This window comes from Branchiostoma floridae, chromosome 8 (assembly GCF_000003815.2).
Source record: "Branchiostoma floridae strain S238N-H82 chromosome 8, Bfl_VNyyK, whole genome shotgun sequence".
NCBI classification, from domain to species: Eukaryota; Metazoa; Chordata; class Leptocardii; order Amphioxiformes; family Branchiostomatidae; genus Branchiostoma; species Branchiostoma floridae.
Window position 1 is genome coordinate 17,451,578 of NC_049986.1, and position 26,823 is coordinate 17,478,400.

At 42.3% G+C, this 26,823-nt stretch overlaps 3 protein-coding genes across 7 annotated transcripts; 2 read left to right on the top strand and 1 right to left on the bottom strand.

Moving 5' to 3' along the window:
• Nucleotides 1-1,131: 1,131 nt before the first annotated feature.
• Nucleotides 1,132-6,243, top strand: LOC118421531 (tRNA methyltransferase 10 homolog B-like). Of its 2 annotated transcripts, XM_035828857.1 has the most exons (11): nucleotides 1,132-1,266; nucleotides 1,641-1,684; nucleotides 1,858-2,028; nucleotides 2,309-2,419; nucleotides 2,786-2,891; nucleotides 3,047-3,198; nucleotides 3,475-3,630; nucleotides 3,937-4,015; nucleotides 4,594-4,661; nucleotides 4,934-5,051; nucleotides 5,461-6,243. In XM_035828857.1, exons 3-11 carry the CDS (start codon nucleotides 1,864-1,866, stop codon nucleotides 5,778-5,780), a joined length of 1,275 nt encoding a protein of 424 aa, XP_035684750.1. In that variant the 5' UTR covers nucleotides 1,132-1,266; nucleotides 1,641-1,684; nucleotides 1,858-1,863; the 3' UTR covers nucleotides 5,781-6,243. The 2 variants fall into 2 exon arrangements, with proteins under 2 accessions (XP_035684750.1, XP_035684749.1); XM_035828856.1 differs by lacking the exon at nucleotides 1,641-1,684 and having other exon boundaries at nucleotides 1,153-1,266.
• A 10,048-nt stretch (nucleotides 6,244-16,291) lies between these two features.
• LOC118421214 lies at nucleotides 16,292-23,720 on the top strand. 3 transcript variants are annotated; one of them, XM_035828379.1, is made up of 3 exons: nucleotides 16,292-16,913; nucleotides 18,031-18,902; nucleotides 22,958-23,720. In XM_035828379.1, exons 2-3 carry the CDS (start codon nucleotides 18,343-18,345, stop codon nucleotides 23,070-23,072), a joined length of 675 nt encoding a protein of 224 aa, XP_035684272.1. In that variant the 5' UTR covers nucleotides 16,292-16,913; nucleotides 18,031-18,342; the 3' UTR covers nucleotides 23,073-23,720. The 3 variants fall into 3 exon arrangements, with proteins under 3 accessions (XP_035684272.1, XP_035684270.1, XP_035684271.1); XM_035828377.1 differs by having other exon boundaries at nucleotides 16,907-17,069; XM_035828378.1 differs by lacking the exon at nucleotides 16,292-16,913 and adding an exon at nucleotides 16,920-17,064.
• Nucleotides 23,721-25,236: 1,516 nt separating this feature from the next.
• Nucleotides 25,237-26,530, bottom strand: LOC118421215 (DPH3 homolog). 2 transcript variants are annotated; one of them, XM_035828381.1, is made up of 2 exons: nucleotides 26,139-26,530; nucleotides 25,237-25,696 (listed from the first exon to the last, which is right to left on the bottom strand). In XM_035828381.1, exon 2 carries the CDS (start codon nucleotides 25,674-25,676, stop codon nucleotides 25,428-25,430), a length of 249 nt encoding a protein of 82 aa, XP_035684274.1. In that variant the 5' UTR covers nucleotides 25,677-25,696; nucleotides 26,139-26,530; the 3' UTR covers nucleotides 25,237-25,427. The 2 variants fall into 2 exon arrangements, with proteins under 2 accessions (XP_035684274.1, XP_035684273.1); XM_035828380.1 differs by having other exon boundaries at nucleotides 25,237-25,823; nucleotides 26,139-26,524.
• Nucleotides 26,531-26,823: the final 293 nt, after the last annotated feature.

Below are 26,823 nucleotides of genomic sequence, written 5' to 3' on the forward strand. Positions count from 1 at the left end.
TAAGTGATAGGGGTGCTTAGCACACAGATTAGTGTCTTGATAAGGCATTATCCCGTCCTAAATCTAACGGTATAACTAAACTCCTTCTTGCCAACAGATCAGAGGTAAACACAACAAACACACGCTACAGTTCAACCAGGGCTACTGTCCCCCGACTCTCTCACTTCCGAACCAATAAAAGCACAAGATGTTGTTTTTGAAAACAACACTTCATATCGACAACCTGTGCCTGTGTGTGACGAAAAACTTCCGAGTAGGAAATGTACACATATGTGCAATGTCACAATTTTTTTGTCACAAATACCTTTCACAATGACATATCGTATCAAACGTCTCCTTACAAAAGAAACGAAGTTTTTTAGAAAAGGTATCCTAGATATTTGTGACGGCGAAAGAGAATGAATGAAATCCCGGAGAGGGGACTCTTCTGACCCTCCGGCCCCGGGCCAAAACACTCGCAACACGGTGCTCTAAATACAGGTCAAACCTTACCAAAACAAATAATGCACTACCAAGAGAGTCTAATGTTTTACCCAGAGGACATTCAGGGAAAATTTGTCACCAGTCTTGGTACAATGATTTCTGTGTTGCGCGTTCTGATAGACGATATTTGGAACGAAATGCATTTTCCGTAACCTGTTGCTTGTTCTGTCCGGACTTGCCAGTTTTGCCACATGTTAGTTGGAGCACCCTGACTCTGTTATACAGTCATACTGCAAGGTACAACGGTTAAAAACTCCTAGAGGGATAAGAACTGGTTGGAAACAACAAATACCTGCAGTTCGTCACCCTTTACAAAGTCAGAAATATACCTAAAACTTGCCGGGAAGTGTAGCAAAGGATCGTAGTAGGTGGCGAAAAACTGTAACCCGAAACCAGGCGGCCACAGTAGAGTAGATTACCAAAACATTGACCAAAACGAGGATAAATCTTCGTTTTAAAGCACTCACCGGATCCCGACAGCTTGTTGAGACCGTTACGTTCACTTGCTGAGGAAAATTTCCCGCCGGCTGTGTGTTTTGCGGTTCCAAACCGACCATCCCTCGGGCCCGAAGGCATCCACGGTCCGCTAGTTCTGCGGTTTGACGTCCTGTAGGAGTCTCCGCCGGGGGTGGGTCCGCTGGAGGGAACGGCGGGGTTACTTCCGGTTTATTGACCTTTCACCTTTCAAAACTTTAAAATTTCCCATCATGCATTTGTAAACATGGCGGCCTCCAGTGTTTTTTCAAACGCTGACAAATAGATTTTTAGTCTGTGAGTCCAAATGTAAGTGTATATTGTGTTAAAACATGAAGCGACTAGTGTATGATAGATTGAGGATGCTACCCGTGAATTTTAATAATTCATATATCTTAGCAAGTCTATTCATTTGGCTGACTATAGTTAGTGGGGGGAGGGGGGTAAAACTCGTTTTAGTATGTGTATGGATGTTTTGATATTACCTTGGCCAAAGGTATGAGGTCATTGAACTCAATTATTGTTTCTGTATTTGATTTGGGGGAAACATAGCTAGCACCTACTGCAGTTTTTCAATGTGCCATGGGGGTTTTCATTAATCAAAGGCCCTGTTAATCGTTTCGTATCGCCACTCAAAATTTGGAATGATCGACATCTGCCTATAATTCTTTGTATTGTATTAGGATAAGCAGAGATCAGAACACCTGTGCGGCCACAAGAATTCTAGGTATTATGTCAACGGAAAAGAAAACATTCCTTCTCTTGACCTCTCTGTTTCAATTTGCATAACAATGTCCAGATAGGTTTTCTTTTATTTTTGTGGGTCTTTACCTTTGACATATCACCTACATGTGATCTGATCTCTATGAAAGGGCTTATTATCTGTCGTATCATTCACAGAAGGCAATGCTGCCCTCCCATAGTCTCCCTTCTGATGAAGAACCATTCACCAGCTACAAAAAGATGATCTATGAAGAGCAGGGTGATGATATCATGGACACGCCACAGTTAGGAGGGATGGAGACTGGTGACCAGGAAGGGGAAATTCTGGCAGGGATGGAACACCTTTCGGTATGTCCTGTCAGTCTACTGACTCTACTGTGTTGTTTATTTGTAGGCGGCTGCATTGTTTATAATTGTAATCTTCAAAAATGAAAACATCGAGGACAATCAAATCGTACCACTCAGTTCTATATCTACTAGATATGTTTTAGTTTCATGTTTATTTTCCAGTCTGCTCCCATGTTTCTAGATCCATGTAATAAGAATAAAGCACTGCTGACAATTTGCGTAGCCTAGCTTATCATTTTGGTTCAAGCTTGTTCCCATGATAACAAGCATTGTACTGCAGAAAACCCAGCGCAGGAAGAGGCTGAGGTACCTGCGCATTGCTGACACTCGCCGGCTCCACAGGAAGGAGAAGAAGAAGGAGGCTCAGCAGAGAAAGAGAGAAAGAACAAAGGTAACATAGAACCTTCTAGAATACATCTATTTGCTGTTCTGGAAATTTTCTTGATTGGGACTGGCTATCTTAGATATCAGTCATATCATAGTAAAAACTTCCAGAGTCAGCCAAAAATTTCTTAACACAGATAGAATTTTCTGCTAACATTCGTATTACTGTAAATGCATTTAAGTAGCAGGAAAAAGGACTGTTTGCGGTGGTTTTAAGTTTGTGGCAGTACCATGCACTTATGCTCTTACTGCCATGGAAAAATGTTTGCGGTGTTTTTTAGTTTGCTGTGATTGTTAAGGGGAAAACCACGCACATAAAACAACCGTGAAAATTTCTGCATTTACAGTATTTATGAATGTTACCTTTATATAGCAGCTGGAATGTCTAACCAAAGAGCTGCCAGGAGCAGCTGGAGATGATAGCACAGACGTGACAGAATGCCAGCCTCAAGAGTGTGCTGCACTACCAGTATCAGTGGGTAGGTGGCGCTGTTAATCAAGTGGTGCACTAAGTGTGTTGCATTGTTTACATTTTTCTGTGGACTACATGTCTGCACTTTTCCCACACAACCTCTTGTTCATTTTCACTTTCATTTGGTTCTTAGATGAAGATCTTAATTGTCTTTACTAACAGGCAACTGCACTGGGATTACTACAGGAGTGGGGCAAGTGCATGTGAGCAAACTGGAACGCCAGAAACACACCAGGAGGAAGCTGGAAACCGCCATGAAGAAAGGACTGAGGGTTTGTCTGGACATGAGCTTCGGAGAAAAGATGACACAAAAGGTGAGGTGAAGCTACTGAAAATGCCTTAAAGTTTGCAGTGATTTGAATTCCTTGTATCAAGGAGACAATGGTGTTCTTGCAGTGGTTTCAAATTAGCAATAGCGCTATAGTCACATACTGTGCTGTCACTTAAGGCACATACTGGTATAAAACTGCCAAAACTGTAAACATAAAATCACTGGGAAGATTTAAAGAATTACAGTAATTACAGAGTGCAGGGTTTTTCTTCTGCCCTACAATGTTTTCCTTAATCTTATCAATCTTGTATTCTTCAAGGAAGCGTCTCGACTTGCAGGCCAGGTTGGTAGAGTTCACGGTGCTAACAAGTTGTCGGCCCGCCCATTCCACGTGTTCCTGACCAGTCTGGTACAGGACGGCACACTGCACCGGGAGTGTGTGCGCAGGAACGACGGCTTCCAGAACTTCATAGGGGTCAGATCACTTGTCTTGTTATAGGATTTAGATGTATTTCATGAATCTTGCATTTGACATTTTAAGGCTTTGAAATGATAATGTTAAAGAGAAAGTGGATTGCAAATTACTGTATTTGAAATAGTAACTCTTTCTTGAACCTTTTTTTCTCTCTTTTATTCACAATACAATATTGCCTTGAACAGAAATAGAACCTTTGAGATGGCATGGCCACTATGGGTCTGTATAGATTTTCTTTAGTTAAAAAAGCGTCCAATGAAGTTAGATTTACTGCTGGTATTATATTTCATGCTTGTTTCTACACAGGTTGAACAGACATCAAAACACTTTCTGGAAGTCTTTGACAAAGAAGACATTGTGTACCTCTCTCCAGATTCTCCAAATGGTAAGGGTTGCTTCTTTGGTATTCTGGCTTTAATAGAACACTTAAGTATAACAGTGATTTAATTTTGAGTGAAAGAGAAAATGGAATTGTTTGCAGTGGTTTTGAGGTCCGCATAGTACTACAGTCACACTCTCCTTGAAACACTGGTGCCTTTATGTATCCGCCCAGTCGAAAATCACCTGCTAGCGACTCAGTAAGGGTGTTACAGATATGTAGCACAGTTGCTTTCAACACATCATAATACCACAATGTATAGTATGTACATGTATATGTAGCACTTAGACAAGGAGGTACTAGGTGGACAGAAGACAGAAGAAAAATTTTGGGGTGGTTTTGAGTCTCTTGAACAGGTTGCCAGAACTGAGACCATCAAACCTCCACGAACTCATCTGTCGTTGATGGACTTACTGCTAAAGTCTAAAATTTCAAATCCATATCATTTTCCATGTTCAGACCAAATGGATGGAATCACTGTATTTGAATTACTGACAATAGTCAATAAGTGGACATATTTGAGCATATTTTTCAAACTTCTATTTTTCTTCACCATATGTACGGCAAATGTCTTGTTCTTTCAGATCTCCTAGAGCTCGATGACAAAAAAGTGTACATTATTGGTGGACTGGTGGATGAGACAGTACAGAAGGTATGCTCAACTTTATCATTCTCCTCTAAGAGGAAAAACATGTAATTAAGAGGAAAATGAGAGGAATGGTCTTAAGTGTTAAAGGTGATCAAAGACACTATTCGGGCTTAATTGTATAGAAAACAGTCTGTTTACAATGTGCCAAACAGTACATAAAACTTTTTTAAAAGCATAGTTTTGACAAACTCATCATGGACAAATGTACCATTGTTCTTGCTACCATGCCAATATATAGAATGTTTTAAAATAATGAATTGTGCTTTTGTTTTTAGAATGTGACCATAACACAGGCCAAAGAAAAGGGTCTACAGACTGCCAAACTGCCCATCGATCTCTTCATGCAGAGACAGCCTGGCTCCAAGGGTAACAAAATTCTAACAGTCAATCAAGGTGGGTGTCACCCTGGATCATGTCAAAGAACTAGCTAGCAAATGACAAGAGCTATCTCTATACATATAACAGAGTCCAAAGCCCCTCATTTAAGTCCAGCTTTGGGTGGAATTCGGTTACAGTGAAAGGTTTGTTAAAGGTATGCCAGTTATGCCTACCCATTCTTTGTCGGTTATGGGCATAATCAAAGGAAGAAAATGGATTTTCCATAGGCACAAGGAACAGACAAATGGATGCAATGCATTTAAAAGATGTAAGAAAGCTGCTCATCTTTGTGTACAGCTTAGTATACAAAATAAGTGTCTGATTTTGTTTCATGTTCAAAAGATTATTATTTACATGTGCCTATTTTATTCATGAGATGCAACAGTGCATCTGACACTGTTTTGTTCCTGTCCTCCCATCCCAGTGTTTGAGATTCTACTGAAGTTTTACATGACCAGAGACTGGAGGGTGGCTCTCCCTGTGGGTCTGCCTGAGAGGAAAAGTTTTATCCTAAAGCCTGACGACACGCTGCCACCGGATGTGCTCAAACAACAAGGGGTGTTCCCTCCTGGGTTTGACAGGGGCAGTGACTGGGGAGAAGAGACATCAGAGGCTTCTAAAGAAGATGCAGAGAAGGATGATACATTAAAGAACACAAACATCAGAGAAAATATAAACTTTGATTCAATATCTACAACAGAGGACAACAATGATATCAAAAGCTTAAAGCAGTCTGTAATATAAGGTGTCTTCCATCCCAGACTCCACAAGAATGGTAATTGGCAAAAAGGAATATCAGAGAGTTACAAGTTTTCAAGTAGAAAAATGATTAGTGCCAGACAGATTCCAGACATCAGAGAAGATGTAAATATGATTCCAAATCTTATCTATATCAAAAGACAATGATACCACAACCTGAAGGCATTCTCTGTCTAACTTGAAAAAAAAACAAGGATTCCCAAGTAACATTTTAAAATTTTGCAGGTGCAAATATGCTCAAACCTGGCCCAAGGAGTTGGAGGTGGAACCAAGCTAAATTGAAAAATACTTTATTTACATGGAACTGTGCATTCAATAGTCAGAAATACAATATCATAATGTACATATGATTTCAGGCCTATAGACACAAATGTCCAGCATGTTAAAGTTATGATGATGTTATGTCTTGTCTGTCATAGTAACTGAAATAAAATTCTTTGAGACAAAACTTGTCTTTATACCATTGCTGTCAGTCCCCAGAAAATAAATATATTTTGTGCCTTGTCATCAATCCAGATTTAAAAAAGATGTTTGATTTCTGACATCTATCATTTTCATCCCACGATATCCTTTTATTAGGAAAACAGAAACGTGTAGATGTTAGAACGAGCTACAGTACTGCTAAATTTAGCGCAAAGTCAAAGAACAAAAGGAACGCATCGGAAACAGTGCCTTCCTATTGAGAGGGAAACATATGGAAGTGGCATCGGTCATCCCTTAATTGTAGTCCTTCAAAGTCTATTACGCCCTAACTACTTCAAAAACTCAATCTCTGGAATATAAAATCCTCTAAAATGTCTTAAGGGACTAATTATATTAAGGTTGGCCAGCACACAAGTGTAGTTTTTTTTTCGTCTTTCTCGTAGACTACTTACGGATATATTTTGGACGTATACTGAGATTGAGATCCACCCGGACGTTTGCGTTTCTCACATACACTTCCTTACCAATCGACTACATATCTGTGGGTGTACAACAGATTATCGGGTCTCGACCTTTCTGCTGCATTTAGGCAAGGTTAATTTTGGGGAAGGTCGCTCAGGACCAAGGACTGGTCCCACAAGGGGGTCAAATTAAGTGATGAACGCCAAAAACGCGGGGCTATTTTCAACGCCTGGAGTGATAGCGCGTTAGGGTAGGATTTGGTCATTGCAGATTTAACATTTTGATCGAGAATTCTGGTCAGAACAACCAGTACAAAAGGATAGGACTCATTAAAAATGCCGATTTTCAGGCGAAAGAGGTAAAGTTTGAATGACATATATAATAATACCAGAGTCTTTTTAAATGATTTGTTCTAATGAAAATATTACAAACCCACATGGCGCCCCTGCCATGGTACTTGAACATAGTACTGTGACAAGTACAGCATGCTAAATGGTGTATATATTCGCAGCGCTTTATCTTAAATCGATCGTCAACTGGACTGCCTTTCCGCTGTAAAAAAAAGAGGACCTAACTTTTTATCAACGAAACTATCGTTTCCATGCTTCTCTAATGCTTAATGATCCTCAATTAACCAAGCTCGAGACTAGCTATGTCATTCTCCGTGAACATGAACAAGATGTGCTGTAAGACTTCGAAAATTTGGAGGTATGTACCTTGCCTTTAAAACTGTCACTGTTGGAATAGAATTTGTAGTAACTGTATTCATACGTGACTGGTGAACCTCTTCAACGATAACCCAAACGCATCATTGTCGACGTTTCCTGCTAAGATTAGATAAAGGAACATGAATCCATGAAGCCCAGCAAATCGGTAAGACTCCTGTCATTACGTACGGGACCACACGGGCGCCATCGGCATGTTGCCGGGCTAAAGTGGGATGAAGTCGGATGAAGGTTCGTTAAGAGCCGGAAGGGAGGTTAAAGTCACGGACAACTCGTTCATTGCCTTGTACGGCATGTCCTCGGGGTCGCACATGGGTCACGTACAGTTAAGGAGACTAGGGTGTGTGAACGGACAATATTGTAAGCATGGATCTGAGAAAGAATGGACGATATCAAAATGTGACACGCAGTTAACTCCTAACGACATAAGACAGAGAAGTTTATTTCGCGTGTTGTGTACGGCTTCTACATACATGGAAGTTTAACTATTGCTAATATCTTGCCATCTTTAAGAACTGATTGACTTGATATATGTTTTTATGTCATACCTGAGGCGCGAAAACGTTCGATACAGGTGTTTGAGGCCGAATGAAGGTTCATTAAGAGTCGGGAGGGAGGTTCAACAAAGTCACGGACGTCTCACGTCCACTGCCTTGTACGGGATGTGGTCGGGGTCGCACATGAGTCACGTATTGACACATGGAAGTTAAAATATGGCTAATATCTTGCCATTTTTAAGAACATATCCACTTGATATATATTGATAACAGTATGCTGCGTTAGGAATGCATGTCTCGTTTTGTTTGGCATAGAGTTGTGCAGTGTATAAATTTCGTAGCCTGTGTCCTTTTAAGTTTACGGCCATTCCCCGAGTTTTAGCGTAAAAGGGGATCAAGGGTAATGGGTACTCGGCCAACGTCAACGATATCGGAAAGGAAACGTTCGCCGAGACTTGGGCATACATGTAACATTACATGTATGTAGGGATATTTCAGACAATGTATGTTGAAAACAGCTATCAGGGATGTTTTGCCAGGCAACAAACATTCCGGGCTGTTTTTCACACAGTTTACCGGTTATTGCTGGGCTAAATAAACACAGGTTTTGGAGAAAACCACATGATTCGGAAGTCTGTTAAATGCGCACCACTACATGGACAGCTTTAACACCTGTGTTGTTACCCAACGAGCTCGATGACTTCACAAAGAAATGCGAAAAGATATGTGCTAAAAAGATTTCAGACCGACTAAAGTCAAGATGCGTTTCTGTCATTTGTCATTGTAGTATTAGCAATATCAATGTTTGTGTCATTCCTGTTTTTCGTTTGGAATATTAGTACAACGATAGGAATGTCAATATGTTCCAAGCAAAGTGAAAGTCTATCAGTGACTAGTCTATCAGTTTTTGTACCGTATTTGATAACTTTAATATCAGTACATCGTCAATTATCTCAATTGAAGTGAAGAATGATGCACCCCCCCTCCCCATGGCTTTACAATGACAGGTTCATGTCTAAGTTCACGTCTTTATGAGACGCTTATAAGGACATGGTAGGGCGGATTATGCCGGTGTCTTACCGCCGGCCGAAGAGACTTATTATCCGGCCGTGACATTTCCAGCAAACATGTGCGCTTGACGGGCGAGGCGTCGTGCCGGGGACCGTTCAGTCAATATTTCAGATGCTTCTCTGACCAGATCAATGAAGTTGTCCAACGTGGCAGTTTAGTTTTAAAAGAAAGAAGGATACTACAACATTTTTATCAATTACTAGTATGCAAATGAGGTCCTAGTTTGCATAATTCATATTCAACAACGTTCACCATTACGTAATTTCGCAATGCTGCATGTATGAAATTCCCATCATTTACTTTTTTTCAGATGACAGCATTTTCTCATTCTTTATGCAACTTAGGGCTACATTTGATTATTACCTAAATGTCAGGTCAATGCATCAATGCCTTTGCAAGTTTAGCCATACTGATGTAACAGTGGCATATTTGGCCATGTTATGATGATATTGTTAATACTCTCTGTACTTATATGTATGTTTAGTTACAGCCCATAGCAACAGTGATGGTTGTCTTTGCGTTCACACCTTGTGTATTATGCATGCATGTAGCAGTCTTTTGATGTGTAGGCTTTGGTCTCTGTGTTAATTCCCTGTCTGCCAGTTCTGTTCTGCAAGACAATAGGATTGTCTGGCCAACACAACCTTGTACTTGTGTGTTAAAAGTATCAGGACTAGTTCATCCATATCAATAGAATAATGCCGACTAATTAGGATAGGATAAATAGAACAGCAAAATAGAGTTAGGAGTTCAGTTCATGTAAGAGAACAGTCCGTACAGAGGAGCACGTGCACTGTCGTAACTGGAATACCCGCCGAGCCGCGTTGAAGCCTGGTCCGTGCCTGTAACTGTGAGTATAGTATTGTATAGTATAGTAAAACTCAACGCAATGTCCTACCTTATGTAATATTGTCACAACGGCTCGTGTTATGGTTAGGGATTCCTTAGTGCATTGATTATTATTGCTGTTTCCTGATTGTATTGTTGTGCTCCAATAAATGTACTTCACTGGGACCAGAATCTAGTCGAACCGTCTTTTGCCTTTCTTTAGTATTAGAGTAAAGTTACGGTAAAGTAAGTGGTTACAAATTGGTGCCTAATGACCAGGATTCTGTCCCCCCCGGTGGAGTAATATTTGGAGTAGTAAAGTCTTGTTATAGTCTAAGTAGCTATGCACATGTTTGTTCTGAGCACCATTGGAAGTATTGTAGTCGTCCTGACTTGTTTGGATGTGTTTATGATGGAACATGGTTGTTTTTAGCCCTAATGATCGTTCCGCTAGTGCTGTTGTTGGAGATGTCCGAAAATTATTATGTACTGGTCTTGTCTGGTGTTCAGGTTAGCTTTGGTTGTGATCGAATGAATTTTACTCTCAGAAATTCCCAGGGAGGTGGAATGATGTGTTGTTATTAAAATAGCTGATGTGATTTTGTCTCGAGTTAGTTATTGGGTGAGGTAGGTTGTAAGTCCCGCGTCAGGGTCAGACAGTCCGAAGTGCCAAGGTGGATTGGTGTTATTTCTTGGTCGAAACTTACATAGTCTAGAGCGTCTGTCTAACGCTTAGTTTTTGGTTTTGACAAGAATGTCCTTTAGTTTTACATGGTCAGTATTGTTTGTACATTGTAAAGCTTTCGTGTTTGTCTGAATATGCAAAATCGTCATTAGTCCTTGCAGAGGCTGAGTTTTGCTGTTGTTTCGTTAACCTAAATCTGAATAAGTTGTTTTCTACCTTTTGATTGTTCTACCCAGTGTATGTATAAGGACCTGTTTGTTTGTATAAGCCTGTGCGCATGGTAATCTTGGAAGTTATTACAAGTCATGTCTTTCTGCAGTTGTACAAGTAGACTAGGTAATATGTTTTTCTGTGCAGTGTGGGTCTGTGAGTAATTGTTAGCAAGAACATTACACGGACGCCTTGGTTCTTGTCGTCGAGTCAGGCTTTGCGTAGAGGTTGGGCAATGGAAACGGGAGGACGGCGTGTTTTGGGTGGCCATGCCTGCCTGGGTCAGGGCGGACGGTCCGCGCCTGATGCCGGTGTAGGGGCACCGACACCGAGGTCTGTCCCAGGATTGTGCCAAATCTCGGGAGTTGATGAGAGGCAGTACAAGGGTTTAGTGGTTTTGTTGTGGCAAACAGTACTACAGATGGAGCGCGCACATAAAGAACATATTATCAAGCTGTGTCAACGGTTTAATGAGTCCATTGTCATTCTTCAGGAACGTTTTGTTAGAAGTTGTACCTTTCGAGTTGGTGGTAGGACGGTCAGGTCCCCACAGACACACCCGTGTGTTCTGTGCCACAAACTTGGACATTGGAAGGGAACTTGTTATCTAAATGTTGGCAATGTAAACAAGAGTAGGCCCAGTCATTTTAGTCGTAGTAGACCGTCTCCAAAGACGCATCCTTGTTTTGTATGTCGCCGGTTTGGTCATTGGAAGGCACATTGTCCTTTAAGGAAAAGGAATGGCAACAGGAGCAATGTTGTGGATGACCAGGTTAATTGTCCAGGCAATATGAAAGAAATACACAAGTCAGTGTCTGGGGTGTCTGAAGTTGATACATGTAATGCTGAGTTCAAACCTGTTCATTGTGAAGACAAGGAAAAGGCTCGAGACAGTGTTCCTTCACGTAGGGATGGGCTCCATGTATTAACCCCGGGGACTCGAGTCAAACGGCAGACAGTCCGCCGGCCAGGGGGTCTTGTACCCCCATGTGTTGTTGTTCCAGGTGATGACAGTACAACAGACAGCGACGACAATGAAGTTGACACTGTGGAGTATGCAGGGCAGCCGACCGATGCCAAGGCAGTGGGTGGTGGAGAGGACCCACAAGCTTTGGAGCAGGCTGGTGGTGCGGTCCAGCTAGACCCGGTCGGTGGAGACGAGGTCGCCCAGCAGGTAGACCCAGCCCAAGCGGAAGATGATCCGGAAGACGAGGCAACAGGTGTCCCGGCTCAGTCAGAGAGTGAGGCACCTGTCAGGGCGGAGGACGAGGCAGCAGGTGTCCAGGTGAAGTCGGGGAGTGAGGAGTCCGAGGGACAGGCAGTGCAGCCAGCTGAACACGCCAGTCCTGGAGATGCATCGGACAGCGATGATGGAGAAGATGGCTCTCCAGCCCTACGACGGTCGACCCGCACCCGTCATCCCCCAGAACGTTATGGTTTCTATGTGAACACTGTGAACTATTGTTCTTCTCCAAACAACATGTCTGTACGTGACGTACACCCAGCAAAGGTGCTGAGTATTGTAGACCAATCTAGTATTGTTGAGGTCGCACAAAGGTCAGGCAACCTAGAGAAGTGTCCAGTTATGGCAAAACAGGTGACTTTGCCATCTACTCAGGGTCAGCGGGGCATATGTCAGGAGAAAAAGGCATCAGACACGTCCGTGAGGTCACCACTGGGCAGCATTATTCGTTCCTTCAGGAACTTGTTTAAGTAAGGAAATGGCGGTTTGGGGTCACGACATTTGTCACGTCTGTCTTGTATGTCATGTGTACTTGGTTCATGAGAGAACCGATCAAACTGCAATGTATAGAGTGTGCGTTCGAGTATCTGTAAGCCCTTCCATAGAAAGCAATGACGTGTGTTCCTTGTGCCGGCACGGTCAATCAGCCGTGTCGGGGCGGAGTAAGGCCGATCCTAGTAGCGACAAACTAACTAGGGAGAGGTAAATGGGCTCGGAGCGCGGTGACGTTAGACCCCCCTCTCCGAGAGGTCTCCGCTTTAAAAAGTTGGGCTGAGGCCGTGAAATACGGTACTCAACAGGCTGTCGTCACTCAGAGGTTACTATACTTACTGTATCCGCCATTTCCCGGGGAGAAATAAGGTGATATATACTTATGGTGGGTTGCCATGGTGATCTGCTGACCCACACCTCATAACGTGCTCTGTGCTGGAAACTCCGGCGTGTGTCACGCTGCCCTCAGTTCTTCGTAGAGTCGCAATGCAACTGTGGTTCCTGTTTACACGAAATTTGCGTGCCATGGTGACACTTCACTCAATGCCTGAGCCAGTTGTGTATTGTACCTTGTTTGTATTGTATGGTTTCCTTGAAAATAATGAGTCTATTGTCTCAGTGTGTCAAGATGAGGTGAAGAACAATCGAGTGTTGATTATGTCAATCAGGCGCGAATCTATGATCATATGTGCTATTGACTATGAAAAAAAAAAAAAAAAAAAACTTTGTTGATTCTGGAATACCTGTGTTAAAATGTTCATTTTCTTTACCACTGTATTGCCCGAGTAAAAAAAAAAAATTTATTTTATGCTCCATTGTTGTTGAAAAGTTGACCATGTATTTTATGCTCCATTGTTGTTGAAAAATTGACCATGTATTTTATGCTCCATTGTTGAAGATGTGACAAGGTGCGGGAGCACCTTTTCTTTCGAAGGAGGGGGGTAGATGTAACAGTGGCATATTTGGCCATGTTATGATGATATTGTTAATACTCTCTGTACTTATATGTATGTTTAGTTACAGCCCATAGCAACAGTGATGGTTGTCTTTGCGTTCACACCTTGTGTATTATGCATGCATGTAGCAGTCTTTTGATGTGTAGGCTTTGGTCTCTGTGTTAATTCCCTGTCTGCCAGTTCTGTTCTGCAAGACAATAGGATTGTCTGGCCAACACAACCTTGTACTTGTGTGTTAAAAGTATCAGGACTAGTTCATCCATATCAATAGAATAATGCCGACTAATTAGGATAGGATAAATAGAACAGCAAAATAGAGTTAGGAGTTCAGTTCATGTAAGAGAACAGTCCGTACAGAGGAGCACGTGCACTGTCGTAACTGGAATACCCGCCGAGCCGCGTTGAAGCCTGGTCCGTGCCTGTAACTGTGAGTATAGTATTGTATAGTATAGTAAAACTCAACGCAATGTCCTACCTTATGTAATATTGTCACAACGGCTCGTGTTATGGTTAGGGATTCCTTAGTGCATTGATTATTATTGCTGTTTCCTGATTGTATTGTTGTGCTCCAATAAATGTACTTCACTGGGACCAGAATCTAGTCGAACCGTCTTTTGCCTTTCTTTAGTATTAGAGTAAAGTTACGGTAAAGTAAGTGGTTACACTGAAGTAAAATTTACGGCCAAACAACTGCAAGGATGAGAGTGAGTGAGTGATTGAGTGAGTGAGTGATTGAGTGAGTGAGTGAGTGAGTGAGTGAGTGAGTGAGTGAGTGAGTGAGTGAGTGAGTGAGTGAGTGAGTGAGTGAGTGAGTGAGTGAGAGAAAAGCACGCAGTTGTTTGGCCGTTAACTTTACTTGAGTCCATACAAACATACAAATTTATAAACATACAAACATACATACGTAAAACGGTATCCAGAATATAACCTTCTTGGTGAATGTGGTGCCTGATTCAGCGGGCCTGTATCGTGCACGGTATCGTATATTCCCTATCGGTGTTTTGACAGACGGATGACCGTACTAATCCTACAGCCACATACCGACGTCAAGTGTTCAAAGAAAATCGCCGCTGGTTTATTTCAGGGACGTTCGCTGGTTTACAGTCTCATCAGCTATATATCCCCAGATTCTGTGAGATTTTACAGCCACGATGTCATCAGTATGCCAAAACGCTAGCCCAACTTGTAGAAAGGCTTCTGAAGGTTGGAAAATTTATGTGCTTTCGACTACGATCCTAACAAAAATACAGTAGGTAGGTAAGGACTCTCTTCTTTCCTTTTATAGTTTCCTTTTGGCCGTTAACATAAAACTAAAGGGCATCTGTTTGTTAGAATTAGGATAGCAAGTTTCTACAACTTTTCATCACTCAGTTAGAAATTCTTATGTCCCTTGCCAGCGGACTAACCCCCAGAAGGCTAGGATCGGCAGGTCTTTGCTAGGGTAACCTGAAACACCTGTTTTGATAGACCTTAAGGTTGTATCTCACCGCACCTGGGGCACCGGTGCGGCACTGCGGGGTTCGAAAGATTACTCAACGAATTTCAGAGATAAAGAACGAATTTTCATAAGTCATACTTTTACGAATTACGAATTACGCCATATCTAAAATATAAAAAAAAATCGGCGAAAATATATATAACACAACAGTGCCGCAGTGAACGAACCCCTCAGTGCCGCACCGGAGCCCTAAGTATAGTGAGATACCACCTTTAGCGACCATTGGATTGAAAGAGGTTTTCACTTTTTAACCAAGCTTTCAAGATACATCTTCCTGTCCAACCTATGAAATTTTTTCGCGAGAAGATCTCTCTCTAGAGAATACGGCAGTTGCATGTTGATACACTAACACTTTACACATTCACAGGCACTTAATTCCACATCCACCTACAGTTAACATTGTTTAAAACACAAATTACAAAGGTTCTAGACATATTAGATTATTGCTAACTATTTGCAACATCCTGAGATAGGTTGATCTGACAGATCGTTCAGAGTGTGAGAAGTGAAGTTGGTAATCTGTTGTATCCTGCAGATGAACTGACGTTGTAAAAATGTATCATCAGAAAATCTAACATTTGCATTTTTTTAACCCTTGTCCTGCTAATGAGTTCGTATATATACACGAGTGCACATTCGAATGCCTGTTCGTGGGTCCAGTCGATCTACAGCGGTTTAGGGAATTTCTCACTTAAAATTACTAGATGCGGCATACGTATACCGCAGCAAACCGCATCGATTGGGAAAGTAAATCTGCAGCGTATCATCATATCAATTTTAAGGCTTAGATGGGTTAAATTTGCAAAACAATTCTCAGCCAGAGAACTACAAACGTGTCTAGTTGTGTGACGTATCGTGCTCAGACCGGGGGCGGAATGGCGACATTTTCCTTCACGCGGCGTCGTTTCATCTGATGGATATGCATTCAAATAACGCACTTCTGACGCACTACCTTAACACGCTGACGTTTTTATCCAGTGGATTTCAATTCATCCTCTTTCTAGAGCGATGATTTGCGTTTCCTGTCGACATAGAGCCACTACTGATAACATTGTCCTTCGTACATGTAACTGTTGACATTTCCGTTCTTCTTTGTCATGTCTAACCACCATCATCATGAGCGCTTCTGATCTTTATTCTGAAAAAAAATGTACATGTAGGTAATTCAGTTACATTCAGTAATATCAATGGAATGAACCCACGTCACAATGGATCAATTCCAACTTCTTCAGCACAGGAATATCCCTGTGGATCAACTGGTATCAGCCGCACGGTTCCGAGACCCTGGTACAAGTTCCGGGGCTGCATCCATCTTTCGGGGGGGGGGGGGGACATAAACTGAATGGGGCCCCGAGCAAATCAAAAGGGAAATGGCCAGCAACTCCTCTCTGTACTACTAAAATGTACCCTGCTACTGAAACAGCTAGGCTTAGGCACTACAAGGATCGGAACGTACAAACGAACGAACTCCTTATGAAGTTATGTCCACAAGCTCTGCTCATGTTTGTTCAGAAGGCTTTGAAAGGAAAATCTGGCAACGTTTTTTAATGACCCTTCCAAGATAAATGGCTATCACGATCAGCTACTGAAAAATGAAAAATATACAAGGAACAATCGGCACACCTATAGTGACGTCACTATCCATATAAAAGCGTTCTTTAAAAAAAAAACGAAGTCCTACTCATTTGTACTGCCCCTCGTTACACGCTACGTTTCATCAGTGCCAGGTATGATCGAAACTTGACCTTGCACTTCCGTTTCCGGTGTCATTTTGTATGGTTTCCGGACCAAACAGAAGAAATCGATCTTGACAACAGTTGACACCGAGACAAATAGCCACGACTCGACTTAAGCTTGTGAAGCCCATGTCATAGTCAGCTCAGATCAGTGCTGTAGATGCCGTATGTTTGTATAGGTACTAAAACCCCTTAAGAGTATCAGCCGAGCAGCCCCCGACAGTACGGAGAGGGCTGTGCCTCGCCAGCCAGTTGCCGCCGGTCTTACGTTCTCAGCAGTGGAACAACAAACGTACGTTATCTTTATCTTCTTATGGCGTCATAAATACGCGTTCGCCGTCATAAAGCGTTCACGTTGTTTCCTTACGTCACAAAACAACAACAACAACAACAACAGGAGCAACACAACAACAACCCTGCGGCCGGAGCACGTTGCCCCACAGGTAATGTAGGTATTATTTTCTAAATCTCTTCTCCAATTTCACGTCATCAAAACCCTTACGGATTCTTCTACCCTCTCACCGCAATTATAATGTAACAGAGCGTGCGATCCAGCAAGCTAGCTGGGCAACATAGGCTGTGAGAGTGTATCGCAGTATTGGAAATCCAATAGACTGTAGCCCATCTTTTGCTATTTGAATTCTAACGAGTTCAGCCGCACGATCACGAACGCTATAGGAATAGTAATGTTAGGCGTTTCGTACAGTCTGAGTCGTGTGGGCAAACCAGCGGCGGCCGGTTTTACAAACGTAACTGTTGCGGTACCACTTTAAACAATACCACTGTTGATAGATTACACAACGAAATGTTGAATCAATCCTTATAAGATAGCGCCTTTGTCAACGTTGAACTATACAAGCATTCATGCAATGTTTAGTCACGTACTAGTCTCTGCAAGGCCTACGGGAGGCAGTAAATTATCGCTGAGAGCGTGAATAAGCGGTGGACGAATGTCATTGATGGAGCGCAGTGGGCAGGCCAGACGGGCAAAGTTCGCTTCAAATTTAACTCGGGATTCTGGTCATATGCCTGTGTAGCTGTGCTGTGAGTTTAGGATTAGTGGTCATTAGTACGGGCCGTACGGTACTGAATAGTCTGACCCATATGACGTAATACTGGATCAGCTGGCTATGTAGATTCCCGGGTGTAATGGACTACCGGGAACTAACCCGACGACGCGTGAAATACCGGAAAATTGGTTGTTCCATATTTTATTAATAGCCCTGCTCATGACTGCTGCTCGGATTAGCCGACCGTTTCTAGCGGGATCAAATTCAGGGGATGATTGTTTAGGCGGGTTTTCTTGCTGATATCATTACCGGGCCGTGTTTGGATGCAGCAGGTCCGATTCGCGCAATGAAAGCGCCGACCGACAGAAGTGTAGTGTTGTGTTTCTCTTCCCAACACAGGTTGGCCGGTGAACCGCAGCTGTACATGACACAGCAGAGAGACCTCGGCATAAAGGCTGCGTCTCACAGAGGTCGTCCGGGGACGCTTTAGTTTTAGCGCGGGCTTAGGAGACAGAACATGCACTGACTTCGGAATAAGCCGTATAGATCTGACGTTCCTTCGGTTTCGATTAGAGACGTGGTGTCTTCACTGACGTTCTAGAACGCACCGAGGGAACGACTTCCCGACGTTGCCAGGATACTACACATACCTGTCGATTTCCTTCACCTCGGAGGGGAGAGAATGGTCGGCTAGCCGCGCAATTAAGGCGAATGATTGTTGCCGGAAGTACGTACTGGGAGGGGAACCATAACGACATGGAGAAGCTTGCTATGGTGAGCCCGGACAAGGAACTGAAGGAAGCGGGCATGGCCGAAGAGAAAGGTGACCAGGGGCTCGAGACCGGGGTGTGCACGACATCGATCTCTCCCCCTCCCCCCGAACCCCCCGCGTTCTCAGATGACACATGTACGGCCTCGGGGTTGGACTTACAAGGTTTGGAAGACGACGACATGCAAGACGAGGAGCAGCTCAAGATGGTAGCGGGGCTGGCCGCCTTCCAACTCGAGTCTAAGATATTCAGTCTGGTGCTGCCCAAGTCGCTGATCCACCCTTACATTTCACCGCGGACGATTAAAGACATGGAGAACATAATCAACAAGTTCAGTAGCCCGGAGAGCAGCGACAAGCTGGAAGGAGCGGCGGAGAAGTGGGAGGATTTGAAGGTAGAATTGGACTTCACGAGAAGTCACGATCAGGTCATACAGACGCTCAAGTCGGACTACTTACATGTCCACAACCCACTGAAGGTCATGGCTAAGGTACACCAAAGGTGAGTTCTGAGGAGCACCGTATGATTTGTACATGCTTTGATGTGAATTAGTTTCACTTATCACTGATGCATTTAAGTGTCAATTCTGAGACTTTTCATTTTTCATTTCTTTCTATATATATTTGCTTATTACTAGTAGTAGTGATAGTTCGCTCAATTGAATGGGTCTGGTACGGGTCCTGTAATACTGGTCTAGTCTGTAAAAGGTACAATCATTGAAACGCTAGTTCACCTTTATCCGCGGGGTGACCTATATCCGGTGTTTTAAAACGGTGTTTGGTAATAAACTTGATACCCTTACATACAACGGATATAGGTTACCCCTCGGTTAAAGGTGAACTAGCGTTACCATAATTTGAATGGGCTACAGGGATATCGATGTTTTGAAAACCCAAAATGTGAATGTTATTTTTTTTTTCGAAAAAGGGTAAACTTATTGTAAACTGGAAATTGGACATGTACATTTAGATTTAAATAGTCTACCCACCCTCTTAAATACAGCATAAACAGCTCAAGGCAAGCGCAATTTCAGAGAGCGTAGTACGTTAGATAATAGTTATTACTTGTCATTACCTCACACGCTTCACCACCTACCCCGGTCATGTTTTGCATGTCGCTGACCTCTTCACTATCATGGCTATTAATTCACGGTTTATCTTCCGGCTCGAGCAGATTTGAATTACCGTGGTGCTAACACACAAGCACCGTATGTTTGGGAATTAGTTATTCATGAAAATCTCAAATCAGCCTGCTGCCGCTTTTTATCAAGGTCATGACAGAAGATCTAGAGGTAAGGGCTAAACAAAATATAACAAAGTTTACAGATTACGTGTACATACCAACATATGATATACATATAAGAGGAATAGCCTGTAACTAATCCACTAAATACAGGTCAGAATTTCAGATGTTGTTTGGATGGTATCAGATGACTACGCCCCCCAAGGAAAACGGACGATCCCCTTAAGCTTGCTGCTCGTATATACTAAGAAAGAGCAAATAGCCCGTGACATGTTATTGCACCCCCGCGCGGTGACAAGGACTCTTAAGTATGCAACTGTCGCTCCAGGCAGGGAGGGATGGTTTGTGGAGAGACTGACTTACTGTTTGATGTTGCTGGAAAAATAATTCACCCGTAGGTCCCTCGTACAGGTGGATATTGCCAAAAGTGTTCAAGCCATTAATAACTTATAGAATATAAGTCGCATATGTCTTGAGTGAACTGCTGTTGTCTACAGACGAAATTCTGGATCATCCAGTGAAATTTCCAGTGGCAGTGTTGCTTTGAGTTGAGAGGGTGGATTTGACCTCCGGTAGATCCTTGTCCACTAAGCTCAAACGAAAAGCAACCCATTCATATCAAAGCTCCTTGTTCATATCTGCCCGAAAGAATTGGTTTTCACGTGGACTGGGAGATTTTGAACTCTCCAAGCAGAGGTTAGGCTCCGGCTGTTTTTTTTTATAACGTTTTTAGTCGTTTTTATCGGGCTTTCTAAAAACGACTAAAATGACGTTAAAAAAAACAGCCGGAGCCTAGCCTCTGCTTGGCGAGTAGAGATTTTGGCTAATTTGGACTGGGCCTGCGGACAAGGTTTGAAATAGTATTGATACCTGGATTAATCACCTCTACTATGACTATGGGCCAGCTGGGGTTCCCTTTGACGTTACATTGACACGAGAAACCGGCCATTTCAAAGGATAGAAACAAGAAAGCTTCTGAAAAAAGCTGGCCGGTGCGTATTTTGGAAAAAGCCTGGATGTTAAACAAAATCACACGAAAAAAGAGTTTTTAAACATCGAATTACTGAATTGGTCTTTCTTCTATTGAAAAAAACACTACATGAGATTTGTCTAACAAAGAAAAAAATCTACGATCTACGGAAGATAGGTACCGTGCTGTAGACCGCTCGGCCACGCTGGCTCGATTACGCAATAGCACGTATAGAAGGGCTATTTGGTTAAAGTGACCGATCCATCCATCCATGCATCCATGCAACCGCAGCACCGGCAAAAATCGTAACATACACTGGATCAGCTGGGTTACAAAATTATGGATTAACGTTAAAGACAATATGGAATATTTATAGAGTAGAGATCAGTATTGCTACCATGCTCGGGGCGTATGCAAGGGGTGCACCGACTTCCCGATAGGACCACTTAAATATGACCTTGCAAGGTCGCCATGTCGGAATGCACCATGACAGATAGATCGCCATGACCTACCCGGGTGCGCAAATATTCACAACCGTGCTCAAGGCCTATTCATAGACGGCCCTAAAGGGGTACTTACCAACGTAAACCCAGAGAGGGGTGAGAGGTAGTCTCTACCGGACTCCCGCCTAACCGAATAGGGGACTTGCCAAGTTAGGCATAAAAGCCTTTTGTCTTACTTGGCCAATGTCTACTATTTTCCAGCCATCTGTGAAGCCTGGTAAAGGCTAAGTGAGGGGATTTTTTTTATAATCTACATATTGCGTAAAAGTATGACAGACGACGACAAAATAAACAAAAAGTAAGAAAATTCGTTCTTTATCTCTGAAATTCGTTGAGTATCTTTCAAAACCCGCAGTGACACAAACGCCGGTGACACGCGCAAGTGCAGTTAGAGGTACCTTAAGTTTAACGAGTACATAAATTCAGTCATTTTGAAATGAGCTGCTTCAAAAAGGGACGAGCAGATTTTCTAGCTTTCAACTTGAGTGTAGAGGCGCAGCGCCAAGGACGATCATGACTTATTCATGAAGGACATTAGTGAAGGCAAAACTGCCTGTAATCTTATTTAGTTTCTACCCACGTCGTTAAAATTCGACGCAATCATAGTCGGAACACCACAACACTGACCAGACACACAGCAAGTTCCGCCCTTAAAATGTGTCAGCTGGATGAAAATAGAGAAGAATTTGGCCAAATAGGGACAAATAAGTTGCCTTGGGATTAATTCAGTCAGTCTTTTGTAGTCCCGCCGGCCGGGCAATTCACTCCGAGGCCAATTAACTCCTACTAGGCTTTACTTACTATTTGGCCAGTCGAGAGTCTGGTAGAGACTTTAAAGCGTGAGCTCGAACCTCAGGCTTTAAGTTCGCTCTCAACCCCAATCCCAAATGTAAATTTGTCTTACGGTCCTCACGAACACTTGAGCGAAAGGTTCTACAGTCTGTCGAGTGATTTATAATTGTAAAGGCCTGGTCACATTCGACGTCACGTGAGGTTAGCGATAGCAAAATGACGGCATTTTGGGACAGACCTAGCTAGATTTTTTCATCTGTCGTATGACGGAGAAGTTGCCATATTTTCATGTATAATTTCGATGGCACTCAGGGCTTCACTGACAATCCTACGACAAAAATAAAACATAGAATATGAAATGATAAAGAGCACATCTTGTACTCTTGTACTTGAACTATACCAGAATTTCGGATTTGGATTCACCGTAAGCCCCGCATATCGACCGCTTCATACTGGTAGAACGATTAATATGACAGTCCTTGAGAGAATCAACGTTCTACTACATCCCCAGAACATACTCTCCAAAAATCAATCTATCTTCCAGATTCAGGCGCGTGAACATTTTTTTCAAGTGAACAAGACACACGTTGAATGCAGATGTCGAAATACTTCGATGCTATCAAATTTGTATGCATCGATTCTTGTAGGTACGCCATTTAGGACGAAATGATCGCTACGCTTTAAGTTTTGAGACAATTCGAAACTTTTCCAAAGCTCTTATGTATCAAATGTAGGTCAGATACCTTAGCATGAACCTTAGTTTGAACTATATTTGTTTGGCACTATAATTAACCATCTTTGGAAAGTCTCTTTTCCCCCATGTCAACGACACATTGGCTATTACATTCATTGATTCCAATATCTGCCAGTTGGAGGCTATGCAATCCCACTTTGTTCCCCTTGTTGTAGAATACGAAGCCTTGATTTTCACCATTCCATGTTAACTTTGTCACAATAATTAGCCTGCTTAAGAAATCTTAAGGGTCTCTATATCCATCCTTTGTACCCTTGTTGAAGCACACATTGACTGCTATGTTTGTTCGTTACAGGTGTTCTGAAACAGAAGTGCGGCACGCGCTAAAGGCCAGGTTACCGGACCGGCTACGGCAAACCGGGGAGGACATTCTAGTCATGATGGGAAAATTAGACCTCATTCCGAGATGAAGGGACAGGCGGCCTATGATTGGCTCACCCTTCGTCACGTGCTGTGTTTGTCTGATGCTGCTTACTACGTACATGGAGATTAAGATGTATCTCTCTGCCTACATCCGGCCGAACAGCTGCTTTTAACCTGTTGAATTGGTTTTTCCGGAACGAGATTCATTTCTTTACCACACTTCCCCCGTGCGGTCTGGTTTTCTATTTCAGTAGTTGTGCTACTTTGAGCTTCAATATACTCCTCGAACTAGCGTATGATAAAAAAAAGATTGAAGTGCTATGATAAATAACGCAAGAGAAGATACATAAAGACGATGGTTCCCTCAAGAGGAGACGGTTTACTTGGCTTAAGAGTCTCTACCAGACTCCATAGGTCACTTAAAATATAGTAGAAATTCGCCAACTGGACAGATAAACAACCAGACGATGTAGCACACAGTACCGCCTGCCTAACTCCTCTGGCATGTTTTGTGTCTTTCTGGCCAATTTCTACTAAGTTAGCGACCTACGGAGTCTATTAGAGACTACACGAAGAGCTGCTCTCCAAAAGTTTGCCTGCTACTCAAGTTAACACTAACTCTCTGGAAAATGAATATTAGCTATATAAGACCCTTGTACAGGTCGTTTTTACAAATCTATGTACAATTGACCATACCGCGGCCGTTTCATTGTTGTTGTTTTTTTTATATTGAAGATTTCTACCAGAAAAACGCACTTCGTATGACACAGTAAATGTTTTCTGTATAGTTTCTGTAGCAAAAAGTACTACCTATGGTACAAATGATCAGAATAGCGTTTTTGCATGATATGATATACTATGGCACAAGAGAGGGACGCACATTGAATGTACTAGGCTTTCAGGCTGCTCCTGTAACTTTCAGGCTGCTCTGTAACAGAAATGCTCGTGTTGACGTGTTCAACCAAGCCATATGTACTTGTTGGGCAGGCTAACGTCTGGTGAGGTGGAGAAATGCCGCAAATGCAGTGCAGTCATATTGATATATGAAATACATGCAGCACAGTTTCCCAGGGAATACATCCACAGTTGTAATGCTAGATTAGAGAACAGTTGTAGATATCATAGACGTTGTGCAGAACAAATCGACAGATATTTATTTATTGTGAAAGTAGTGTTAGCCAAAGTATGGTTACTAGTACTATCCGTTTCCTTTCTCTTTTAGGCAAGGCTGTTAATCGTGAGTGTTTGCTACGCACGTAAATATGGATATGAATTGAAAACTAGAAAATGTGGAATGGATTATCAAGTACGTTCTCGACATTTGGGATTAAGTTTGAGTCACGTAGAGGCTGTGAAGGTGTAGTGACTTGTAAGACGCTACCTTTAAACGAGCCAGTGTAGTATATGGTGATGTGTGTAGTACTGTGCACCGAACAGCAGAGTGTTAAAAGTTTGTAATGGTTGGTTGGTTGGTTGAAATGTTGATGGAGAAATAAACGAGATGTGAGAGGGTGGAAATAAAGATGGGAAACATCGAGGATGTCTTTCCTGCAACAGATACACATGATAAAAGCTGTCACCTTGGATACATTTCTTTCTCTGCAAACCCTCTAGAATCTGCTAGATGCCAGCCTTTTAAGTCCAACAGGGCTGGCAAAATGGCAAGAGGTAGAATTCCACGAACTATATGATATCAGATACTATATCAAATACTAGCAGTGGTATTTGCTTTATTTTGTACACGTGCACTTAATAATATATAGAAGTTACATTATCTTATTCAATGCACCAAGCATCATTAGGTTTCACCCCGCACAAGACATGCACGATCTCACATGAACACCGGAGGAAGAAGGGCAATATTTTTGTTCAACGCTACTACTTTAGCTTTGGCTTGTGAAATTGTTGGTAGAGTGTCTAGCCCTAAGTGAAGCCCTTAAAGAATGTGAAATTTTACATGAAAAATTTATTAAAGACTTTAAATAAGTTGTCAGCAATTCCAACATCGCTGTACACATCAGATAACACAAAAGTCATCAGAGTTGACAAAGAAAAACAGATGCCACTTAAAAGCTTATCCCTATTAAGTCATCCTTGCTTAAAATTGTATCAGGTAACTAGTTTAAAGTAAATCATACAAGATGCTCCAGAAGAGAGTTCTGGAAAAGGAGGTGCATCAGATCCTTTTATGCAGAGACATTTCAATGGTTCTGAATGGAGTACTGTATTTGTATTTCAAAGGTGTTAATGACAATCCAATGTTTCAATATGTCACACTGACCACATATACAAATCATTGGTGGTCACTACTGAACAATCAGTCACACATAAATATTTACCAACAAAGGAAAGACATGGTATTAAAATACTATTATGCACTACTGTCCTACAGTCCTTCGCTGTCATACTTTCTCCAGCTCTTTCTTGGGTGGTAGAACAACTTCTTCCTCCCCTTCCATGAAGTCGTCCAAGTCGTAGATAACTCTAACAATGAGAGAACAGCTGGGGCACGTAGCCACGTCCTCTCCGTTCATCAGGTCCTCCTTAGTGATCTCAAACCTGTCCCCACACGGACATGGGTAGTAGTACTTCTCCTCGTCCTCATCGTACTCAAAGTCTTCTATCTCAACCTCGTCGTGAAAGACGGCCATCGTGAGCCTCACATGCAGTCCTGGCTGGCAGGAAGTTACGTAAGGCGTTTGTGACGTAGGGTGCGTAACCGTGTGTTGTAATTTGATCTGAAGATGACCGGCTTGTTCTGAGGGCTAACTGCTCTATCTGGGAGCTCCGAGCCGCACCTTAAGCATAAAACAGTGAAAAAAGACAAGGTTTAAAACACCTTATGGGATCCCGGATAATACTACCGTGAAACTTTGTAAGAAGGAATATGTTTGTCCAACAACTCACGCATGATTACCAAAACGCAACGTCATGCGTCACTAAAATATATTAATTGACACACAGTACTTTCCAAATTAACAGGAACTTAGTGGGTACCTTAAAACTTTAAAAAACAACAACTAAGGAATAAAATACCAGTCCATCGAGGGGGGAAAAAACAGGCGTCTCTACATCTTTTTTACTGGCATGCCCCCCTCCCCACACATACTTACCCCGGATATATGGCTCTCAGGTCTTTCCCTGATGTAAGCAAGTTGCTTTGGTAAACGCAGAATATCAGACTTGTCTTCTTCAGAAATCTAATAGTAATTCCTGGTTTGTTGTCCCACCACGAAAGCCGTAAGTTTGAGATTGCACAATCTCAACGAATATGTACGGCACGCATGGTAGTAGCTTCCGGTTGCAGTTCAAAGGTCAAAGGTAAGAGTGGAAGACGTAGCTCTGCCTGATGACTTACATCAAATCACATCAAAGAGCCCATTATCTTATATTGTCTGCTAAATATGTTGGGCGAGCCCTCTTTGGTTATTTAATAGGGAGAGCTCGATATAAATCTAATGCCTTTATCTCTCATTTCACATAACAGTCGTTTTTTTTTACTCAAGGATGTCACTTAAAACAGTTTCTTTTTTAATTCACACATTTTCATGATGATACAAAATGCGTCTTTCCATCCATAATAATGAGTCTCCACATCACACACAGGCTAGTCAATGAAAAAAAAAAAAACACTGTTTGAATCGTTATAAACCACACATGTACCTCTATCCTTAAACTTTTTTCCTTGATTGATTAGATCTATACATTGAGCATTCGGATATTTCTATGATGAACATTTGTGAAGTTAAATTTTTTTAAGTGTCACTCTATGTTTTACAATATTAAGTCTGCGTCTAA

Bases quoted from the DNA above. Each gene is read 5' to 3' on its own strand.
- LOC118421531 (XM_035828857.1), top strand. From the start codon at position 1,864: ATGCTGCCCTCCCATAGTCTCCCTTCTGATGAAGAACCATTCACCAGC. The intron at 2,029-2,308 runs GTATGTCCTGTC...ATTGTACTGCAG, and splicing joins CAGGGATGGAACACCTTTCG to AAAACCCAGCGCAGGAAGAG. The intron at 5,052-5,460 runs GTGGGTGTCACC...CTCCCATCCCAG, and splicing joins AATTCTAACAGTCAATCAAG to TGTTTGAGATTCTACTGAAG.
- LOC118421214 (XM_035828379.1), top strand. From the start codon at position 18,343: ATGATTGTTGCCGGAAGTACGTACTGGGAGGGGAACCATAACGACATG. The intron at 18,903-22,957 runs GTGAGTTCTGAG...TGTTCGTTACAG, and splicing joins ATGGCTAAGGTACACCAAAG to GTGTTCTGAAACAGAAGTGC.
- LOC118421215 (XM_035828381.1), bottom strand. From the start codon at position 25,676: ATGGCCGTCTTTCACGACGAGGTTGAGATAGAAGACTTTGAGTACGAT.